The sequence below is a fragment of the Carlito syrichta genome, unplaced genomic scaffold (assembly GCF_000164805.1).
Source record: "Carlito syrichta isolate Samal-C Ts95f unplaced genomic scaffold, Tarsius_syrichta-2.0.1 Scaffold132761, whole genome shotgun sequence".
Taxonomy (NCBI): domain Eukaryota; kingdom Metazoa; phylum Chordata; class Mammalia; order Primates; family Tarsiidae; genus Carlito; species Carlito syrichta.
The window spans coordinates 45,123-55,093 of record NW_007076857.1 but is presented as its reverse complement, the minus strand read 5'-3'; the positions used below and the strand labels follow the sequence as shown (position 1 = coordinate 55,093).

General features: G+C 45.8%; 1 protein-coding gene across 3 annotated transcripts in view; it reads left to right on the top strand.

Annotated features, from left to right (window-relative positions):
* The window catches only part of TRAF3 (TNF receptor associated factor 3), a 72,296-nt gene that overhangs the window by 35,561 nt on the left and 26,764 nt on the right, over positions 1-9,971 (top strand). For 2 of the 3 annotated variants that reach the window (XM_008049358.1, XM_008049357.1), the window contains exons 2-4: positions 5,070-5,331; positions 6,651-6,702; positions 9,747-9,851. In XM_008049358.1, coding sequence (XP_008047549.1) covers positions 5,087-5,331; positions 6,651-6,702; positions 9,747-9,851 — 402 coding nt within the window. In that variant the 5' untranslated portion in view covers positions 5,070-5,086. Of the gene's footprint in view, positions 1-5,069; positions 5,332-6,650; positions 6,703-9,746; positions 9,852-9,971 lie in introns of those variants that run through there. The other variant, XM_008049359.1, reaches the window with a different exon arrangement.

The window sequence follows — 9,971 nt, the reverse complement described above, 5'->3', positions numbered from 1 at the left end:
GGCGGGGGCTGTTGTGAATGGGATTGTGCTTTTTATTTGGGTTTCTGTCTGTTTATTGTTGGTGTATAGGAATGCAGCTGCCTTTTGCACATTTTATACCCTGAGACTTTGCCAAAGTCCTTTCTCAGTGCAAGGTTTTTGACAGATTCCCTTGGATTTTTGAGGTATAGGATCATATCACCTGCAAGGGATAACTTAACTTCCTCTTTTCCTATTTGGATACCCTTGATTTCCTTCTCCTGTCTAATTGCTCTAGCTAAGACTTTCAGCACAATGTTGAGCAGGAGAGGTGAAAGTGGGCATCCTTGTCTTGTTCTGATTTTTAGGGAAATGCTTCTAATTTCTGTCTGTTCAGCAGTATGTTGACTGTGAGTTTATCATAGATGGCTCTTACTATTTTGAAGTATATTCTTTCTGTGCCTAGGTGTTCAAGGGTTTAATCAAGAAGGGTGCTGGATTTTATCAAAAGCTTTTTCTGCATCTAATGATAGAATCATATGATTCTTGTTTTTACATTTGTTGATATATTTAATTACGTTTATGGTCTTGCAGATACTGAACCAACCCTGCATCCTGGGGATAAGGCCTACTTGGTCATGATAAATATTTTTGAGATGTGTTGTTGGATCCAGTTTGCTAGAATCTTGTTGAGAATTTTTGCATCTATGTTCATCAAGGATATTGGCCTATAGTTTTCTTTCTTTGTTGGCTCTTTACCTGGTTTGGGTATCAGTGTGATGTTAGCATCACAAAATGATTTGGAGAGAGTGCTGTCTTTTATTTCTTAACTCAACAGATGTATATTGAGCACCTTCTACTTGTTGGACACTATTCTAGGACCTGGGGTTTGTCATCAACAAAACAGATCAAAATCCACATCCACAGAGAGCTTGCATTTTCCCAGAGAGAGGGAGATCATAAATCATAAATACACAGTCCTGGGGCAGGAGGTGCTGTGGAGAAGCACAGAGTAGGGCATGGGCAATCAGAGCGATGTGACCAGGGTGGCCTCCTTGAGAGGTGTCTGGGCAGGCTCCACAGAAGCGGGGCTGGGACTGGAGCAAGCCCTGAGCATGTGAGGACGGAAGGGTCCTGCGGAGCTGGGGCTGGTGGGCAGCGGAGTGACTGCTGGTTGACCCTTTTGTCTGACAGGCATGGTTAGTACTGGGTGTCTTGCTGGGTTAGCTGAGAAACGTTAGCATCATGGTGAACAAGATTCTGACCAGATGTTTCTAAGCAAGGAAGGAGTCACTGGCTTCTGGAAGTCATTTGGAAAACACTTTTGTTTCCACAAACACATGGCTTTCACACGAAGCTCCCCTACTTTGCCACGTCACGTTCTGTTTTATTAAAGGTAACCCAAGTATGGCTAGAGCACCACTCCACCCACCTGTCAGTGCCCTGCTGCCGGCATTCCATTCCTGTCCATGCCCAGCCACGAGATGCTCGTTCTTTCAGCCTTGTGAAGGCAGCAAGAGGCAACACAAGAAAAGGGCTTGGAAAAGAAACCATCAAGAGAGCGGAGAGACAGTCCACAGAATGGGAAATATTTGCCAACTGTTTATCTGACAGAGGCCTAACATCCAGGATCTACAAGGAACTCAAACATGCTGAAAGGAAAAAAACAAACAGCCCCATTATAAAGTGGACAAAAGATATGAATAGAATACTTCTCAAAAGAAGATATACAGGCAGCCAATAGACACATGAAAAAATGCTCAGTCTCACTAATCATAAGAGAAATGCAAATCAAAACCACACTGAGATACCACCACACCCCAGTAAGAATGAGCATCATTAATAAAACAAACATGCATGTGCAGTGTCTCAAACCTGTAATCCCAGCACTTTGGGAGGCCGAGGTAAGAGGATTGCCTGAGCCCACAGGTTTGAGAACAGCCTGAGCAACTTGGCGAAACCTCATCTCTACAATAAACTGAAAAATAAAATTAGCTGGGTTTGATAGCACATGCCTGTAGTTCCAGCTACTTGGAAGGCTGAGGCAGAAGAATTGCCTGAGCCCAGCAGGTTGACGCTGGGGTGACTGTGAGCATGCTGCTGCGCTCCAACCTGGGTGCCGGAGTAAGACTCCAACTCAAAAAAAATAATAATAAAGTAAAAAATAAAACAAACAACAGATGCTGGTAAAGATGCAGAGAAAAAGGAACACTTCTGCACTGTTGGTGGGAATGCAAACTAGTGCAACCTCTTTGGAAATAGTGTGGTGATTTCTAAAAGAACTAGACATTGACGTTCAATATGCCCCAGCAATCCCCCTACTGGGAATATACCTGGAAGAACTCAAATCACTCTACCAAAAAGATACCTGCACATGCATGTTTATTGCAGCACTATTCACAATAGCAAAAGCATGGAAGCAACTATGCTGCCCATCAGAACTGGACTGGATAAAAAAAAAAAGTGGTACATTTACACAATGGAATATTATACAGCCATAAAGAAGGACAAACATATGGACTTTGCAGCATCTTTGATGGATTTAGACTCTGTCATACTCAGTGATCTATTACAGAAACAAAGAACAGAGTACTGTATGTTCTTACTCTAAGTGGACCCTGGACATTTACCATAATACAATAAGAAAAGAATTGGCAGTAGCAGGATACTGCTGGCGTGGAGGTGGGGACACAACATCAATAAGGGTACCTGGCAAAAGGAGGCCCAACTTTACCTGTATGATGACCACTTGTATACCTAATCCTGAATTGTACCCCACATTTTAAAAACAAAATTTAAAATTTTTTTTAAAAAGAAAGAAAAGGAATAGGGCTTAGAAGGAGGGGTCTAGCCCTCCCAGCACCTGCCTCCCAGAATGCCAGGACCTCAGGTGTAGAAGGAATTTGGCTCTTACATTTGTAAGTTGTTAAAATAGATGGTTTGGGCAAGAGTGCAGTGTATTTTTGAGGGAGCTGGTGAGTTTTGAAAGCAACTTCCCTGTCTCTTTGCAAGATGCATTATCATATTGTGGGAAATGATGGAGGAGACCTAAGATGGGACATCTATGTGGAATATCCCACAGTCTGGAGGTGGCTTCAGTAGGGCATCCAGGCAGTGAGGTTTCCTTGAGGCTGCTGAGACCTCGCTGACAGCCCCTCCCTTCCTTGCCAAGGTACATGGGAGTGCAGGGCTGGCCGGGGGCTGCTGACAGGGCTGGGAGAGGTGCAGGCTGAGCCTGAGAGACAGGAAGAGCATCCCTGCTCGGCTGTCCAGCAGAGACTTTGGAGAGAAGGGTTGCAAGGAACTGGGCAAAAACTTTTGCAGGAAAACTTAGGGTGTACAAGTTGATCTTGACCCTGCCCAGTATTCAGAATGCATTTTCTTGGCCAGGCATAGTGGCTCATGCCTGTAATCCCAGTGCTTTGGGAGGCAAAAGCAGGAGAATTGCTTCAGCCCAGGAGTTTGAGACCAGCTTGGGCAACATAGTGAGATCCCATCTCTACATGCACACGCACACACTATATATATGTGTGTGTGTGTGTGTGTATTTTATATATATATATATAGTGTGTGTGTATAGATATATATATAATATACGTGTGTGTGTATGTGTGTGTGTGTATGTTTTCTTGTTATAAAAGTACACAATCTTTGTACAATATCCAGAAAATAGAAACCAGCCTTTATACCACCATCTGGAAACATTTAATTTGTGCCACAGATAAGTATTAGCAAATATGTAGAAGGATTAGTCTGCTTGTTAATGTGTATTTATTGCATGGTATACTTTTTATTAAAGCTCACGTTTCTTCAGGATCTTTGTGTAGCTCCTTCATGTTCCTGTGTGTTTTCTTTTTTTTTTTTTTTTTGAGTTGGAGTCTCACTCTCGCCCAGATTGGAGTGCAGTGGCCGCTTCTGGCCACCACAGCCTCAACCTGCTAGGCTCCAGTGATCCTTTCACCTAGCCTTCCAAGTAGCTGGAACTACAGGTGCGCACTACCATGCCCGGCTGATTTTTTGATTTATTGTAGAGATGAGGTCTTGCCAAGTTGCCCATGCGGGTCTCGAACCCGCGGGCTCAGGCAATGCACTCACCTCAGCCTCCCAAAGGCGCGGGATTACAGGCTGAGCCACCGAGCCCGGCTGCTCCTGTGTATTTCCATTGACTTCCTCTCAAGGTCTCAGTGGACCGAGCTGCTCAGTCTGGGGTCTTTGTGGCTCATTTCTAGGATCTGCTTATTTCACCTGTTGGTGGGAACTTGCAGGTGGGAGCAGCCATCCTTGCACAGTAACTTGTGACCAGGTGTGGTAGCAGATCCTGCCCAGACAGGAGCATAGGAGACCCCACCAGTTCAGTGTCCCATCTGCCAGCCCTGTCCCCGGGCACATTGGAACCTGCCTGACCCTGAGCCTCCTGACGTATGGGCTGGAGTGCTGGATCTCCACCACACTCTACCCACAGGCTTGGTCCACAGCAGGCTCCCCCCAAGGCTATGCGGTGCAAATCACTGGGTCAGGGTGTTGCTGGAAGCCAGGCGTCTCAGGGACTGTGGGACACTCTCATGGGATTTACCAGGTAGAGAGAGCACTTGTGGTCTGGAAGCACATCAGATGCCGTAATGGCTACCGTTTGAATGAGGGACACTGCTCCGACCACAGGCCTACTGCTGTGCTGTCACAGTTGGACAGAACCATCCTGAATTGCATTGTTGGGGCTGTCGTCTGGCAGAAGTTAACTAGGAAGTAAAAGTGGCTGGGAATAGCTGTTGCTTCAGCCAGAATATCAGATGACGCAGAGAATTCAAAGTTATGACACAGCAGAGTATTGTGTGCATTATCGCAAACCTTGAAAATACAGCTAATTAAGTATCCCTTCTAGAAAGTTTTTTGGAATAGGAATGGTAGCAGCAGTGTTTGGTAAAGTAGAGGTGCACGTCGGATCATGTTTGGTTCGTGTCCCATCCCAGTGTCGGGAAGGATTCTTGTGTGTTGCCTAAAACTAAAAGATAATGTGTCTCACAGGCACGTTTGCCTTCCCAGAGCTGTTGGTCATTTCCTTGCCGGGATGATGTGATGGCACTCTACTGACTTCATTTTTTTTTTCCCAACAGAATTTTTCTTTTCTAAAATGGAGTCCAGTAAAAAGATGGACTCCCCCGGCGCACTGCAGACCAATCCACCGCTAAAGCTGCACCCTGACCGCAGCACTGGGGCATCAGTTTTCGTCCCTGACCAAGGAGGTTACAAAGAAAAGTTTGTGAAGACCGTGGAGGACAAGTACAAGTGTGAGAAGTGCCGCCTGGTATTGTGTAACCCAAAGCAGACAGAGTGTGGGCACCGGTTCTGTGAGACCTGCATGGCCACTCTGCTGAGGTGGGTGCCCTTGCTTGAGTGGTCGTGGTCATTCCCTTCCCCTTTTCCAGGCCTTACCCTTCCACCCACTCACTGTTTGTTTCTCTAGAAAATAAGCCTGTAAAGCTTAAAGCCCTCAAGAAGTGCATAAGCCTCAGAGCCCAGCTTGTGCATCGTTTAGGGAAATGCAGTGGAACAACTGAGTTTATTGAGGCCTCTGCATGTCTCTCACCTGAGCCCTGGATCACTCCGTTCCATGTCCTCCTCTCCTGCAGACTTCTGTTTCTCTCCTCCCCCAAGCAGCTCCTGAGTTTCCTTGAAGGTATCAGTCACTCTGTCCGTGGACCTTGGTGTTCCCTATATTTGTTCCTGTAGTATGCTCTAAGAGCTCGCAGTTTCACAAAGGAAACACACCAGCAAATGATAAAACAAGTCATTGAAGTACAAGTGCTTTGGTGTGCCAGGTGCCGCCCAGGGCTGAGGCAGAGCAGAGTCAGTGGCAAGGACTGGACAAGCCCTGGCTGAAAAGCAATCTGCAGGTGTTTTCTGTTGACTAGGCCTCGTGCTGGGCACTGGAGTTGCTGCAGGACACCCTGAGCTTGGTGGCCGCCATCAGGGCTTGGCTTGGGAAGGGTGCCAGTTCCCCCTCCTGATGCACCAGTTGAGCCTGGCTGCCCCCAAGCCCCAGGTCCAGAATAGCAGCCAGCCTTCCTTTCTTTTAGCCCTGCCCTCCTGACAGCACTGCCCTCTGTGGTCTTTCCTGCCGCTCCCAAACAGTCAGCTCACTTTTGCCTGCTTGTGGATACAGTAGCACTTGAGTTGAGCTCAGTGACAGCACTGTAGACTCAGAGCACCGTTGTCCCTTGACAGGGAGAGCCTGGACTTCTGTGGGGGAGGGGCAGGGCCTTGGGTATATGGTAGACCACAGGGGAGGGGGCTGGGCCCCAGTGCAGTAACAGCGGCCTTTCAGTGTCCAGTGAAGAAAAATAGCTTGTGGGAGAAAAGACTGGCTGTTTTAAAAAGCAAGAGTGTTTCAAGGCTCTCCTAATAAGCTGTGCATGCTCCCACTGAAGAGCTCCTCTACAGATATCTGGTTTTGGTTTCTGAAATAAAATTTCACTTCTATGTCCATTGAGAGGGGCTTTCCAAGTGGAACTGAACTAAACTGTTCTACTCAATAGCTTCCTTTTGAGAAATTACCATTATAAAATGCAGCCCTTTTCTCCTATGGCTTCATATGAAACCAAATTCTCCATGGCTGTGAGCTGCAGGTAGACTTGGGTGAAATGAACGTTTCGAGGAGAAAGGTACTCCACTAATGCAGTCATATTTCCTCTCAGCTCCTCAAGTCCAAAGTGCACGGCGTGTCAAGAAAGCATCGTTAAGGATAAGGTACTCTTGGCTTTTTGATCAGTCGTTTTGTCAACTGTTTTAAGCTGGGTGATACTTTCCACGTAGTTTGCATTCAGCACTCTGGCACAAAATACCATCTCGGTTTTGGTGGCTGATGCCCGGGAGCTGAGGCAGGGCACTGTGCCAGGTGGGCACCTGGGCAGACAGCAGGGTCAGATCCACTCGGCCACTTCCTGCTGGATGAGCCTTCAGAGCTACTCCGCCTTCTCAGCCTGTCCCTCACCTGTAACAGTAACGGCATCACCTGGCACGACCTCGGGAGGTGGTTTGTGGAGTCAGGGAGTTGGGTGGTAGGCAAAGTGCTGAGACTTCTGTCCACGGCAGAGCTGCTGTGGTTGGGTTCCTTCTCCATCGAGGGTCTTTATTCCAACAGCTTCCATTCACCTCCAGACATGTATTAGTCCAGGGGGTTCATTTGAATTTGCCCTTCCTACCCTCCCACCCCTATAATATCTTGAAGCCAGTGGACATGAGTGAAATTAGTGCCTTTTCTCCCCCACACGGTTATGTGCACTGTGAGATCCCGTGGGTGTCACTGCATGCTCAGAGCAGGAGGGGCGCCCAAGCTCACTTGCCAGCATCTCTCCTGGGATCGGATCCCTTCTCATGGCGTCTCTGACAGGGGGTCATCCATGCACTGCTAAAGCCTGCCAGCCACACTTGTAGTTTGAAACAGTTCATTCTTAAAGTATTTAAAATATCAATAAAAAAAGTGTGGTTCTGATATTTTGATTAATGAACCTAACAGTTTTTAAGTGTAAGTCATTAAGTTGTACAATAAAATTCTTGCTCTGGGGCATTCCTGTCTGAAGCACTTTGCAGTTAGGGTTTGTTGGTCAGGGCAGCCTGGATGAGTGCAGGAATTTGAGGGTTCTAGCAGTCAGTGCCCCAGGGCTACCAGGGACAAGGGTGTCTGATGTAACCTGCTTTAGAAGGGTCAGTGATGGAACTGGTCACCTGACCCTGTACATTTTCTTCCTTGGCATTTTCCTGCTGCTGCTAAAGACTTCAGTTATTATTAAGAAAATCAATCACTCAGCTCTACTCGTTCTCTTAACATGGTACCATGTTAGCTTGTGAACATGTATATGACAAGTATGGTTGAGAAAGGAGGTTGAAATAGAGGACTAAGATGTCTCTTGTAGTATCTTTGGCTCATTATTCAGAATTATTGTCCCTGTTTTTCAGTGACATTGGTAGCTAAAGAAAAACGTAGTTTTGTTGAAGAGTTGTTAATGAGAGGGACTAAAGCTGTGGACTTTCATGGAAGGAGGAGCTATTGGGGCCCCGGGTGACCCAGCTCCACCCCTCAGCAGGTCACCAATAGATGTGGGGCCCCGAACCTCACCTATAAAAAGGGACATTTGGAATAAATAACCTGAGATCCTTTTCAACTCTGTACTTGTATTATCCTGGTGTTTTTCATCAGTGTTTTCTTATCTGTGAGGTTAAACAAATGACTTAAAAACCTAACAGGCAAGAAGGAAGCCTGTTTCCTACCAGTTAAAAATATCTGTTCTGTTGACTTTAGTATCATGTCATGACCTTAAAAAAAAAAAGTCTCATTGTCTGGGCACAGTGGCTCAATCCTGTAATCCTGAGGTGAGAAGACTGCGTGAACCTGTGGGTTCGAGATCAGCCTGGGCAACATGATGAGACTTGTCTCTATAATAAATAAAAAAATTAGCCAGGTGTGGTAGCGCATGCCTGTAGTTCCTGCTGCTTGGGAAGCTGAGGTGGAAGGATCACCAGAGCCCAGTAGGTTGATGCTGGGGCGGCCATGAGCATGCCACTACACTCCACCTGGACGACAGAGTAAGATTCAAAAAAAAAAAAAAAGTCATATTTATGAAGGATGACTTTGACTCCGAATTAGTTTTTTTAAAACTCTTACCAGCTGTTAGTTCTATTCTTTGCCCGTGGAGTTGAGAAAGGCACATTAAGTTCCTGCCTGTTTTTCTCTAACAAGTGGGATTTTCTCAGAAATGCCTGAGGACTGAGATGTTGTAGATTGTGTTGTTAGAAAGAGAATATTTGTTTAAGGGAAAAATGAAATTAAAGAAGGCCAGAAGATTTTCATTTTCAAAAGGAAACATTTTCATTATTAGATTAACCCAGTCTTTGTGATATATATTTAAGAATGTTGTCTGGGCTCGGTGGCTCAGCCCGTAATCCCAGCACTTTGGGAGGCCGAGGCAAGTAGACTGCCTGAGCCCAAGGGTTCGAGACCAGCCCGGGTGACTTGGCAAGACCTCATCTTTACAATACATCAAAAGATTAGCCGGCAAGGTAGCGCGCACCTATAGTTCCAGCTACTTGGAAGACTGAGGCAGAAGGATCGTCGGAGCCCAGCAGGTTGAGGCTGCAATGGTTGTGAGCATGCATGCCATTGCACTCCAGCCTGGGTGACAGAGTGAGACGCCAACTCAAAAAAAAAAAAAAAGAATGTTTTCCAGTAGCAGGCTTATGCTTCTTTTTTGATGAAAAATGAGGTATAACAGCATAACTTTAGAAGGAACCAAAAATTTTACAAATCATACTCAAAATATACTCTTTCAGTAAGTAGTTTGTCCATTTCTCTAGCAAGCTGTTAGAAAGTATGTCACATTGTGTTCGAGTCTGCCCTTGTCCTCTGGTAGAGAGCTGCACCTTGTGGCCCCCTGCCCAGTGCTGGCTCCTGGAGGTCTCCAGAGTCTGAATGTGAACTTGGCCCTCTTTTGCCCATATCCTGAGATTATATCATAGTTAACAAAAACTGTTTAGATGCTCCAGAGTGATCTTTAATTATTAAGTGTAATTCGTTTTATTTTGGCCTAACTAATGTTTTATTATTTAAATTGTGTCTCTTAATAGGGGCAGTTTCTTCATTCTACTTGTAGAAATTAATATGGTCCTTAGTGCTTTCTGAGGTCCACTTAAGAGTTGCTCTCATGATTTTTTTAAAAGTGGCTTTGCCTTGTCCAAAGCAGCATGTGGAGATTAAGAAATATTAATCCTTTGAAATAATGATCTTTTCATTTCAGGTGTTTAAGGATAATTGCTGCAAGAGAGAGATTCTAGCTCTTCAGATCTATTGTCGGAATGAAAGCAGAGGTTGTGCCGAGCAGTTAACACTGGGACATCTGCTGGTAAGTACCGAAGGGGCACTGGGGGCTTTCATGTTAAGGACTGTGCGTTCCTTGCCATGTCCAGCTGATGAACTCGTCATAGGATGTGGCACCTCAAGAGTGTGTTTACGAGAGGGGCAG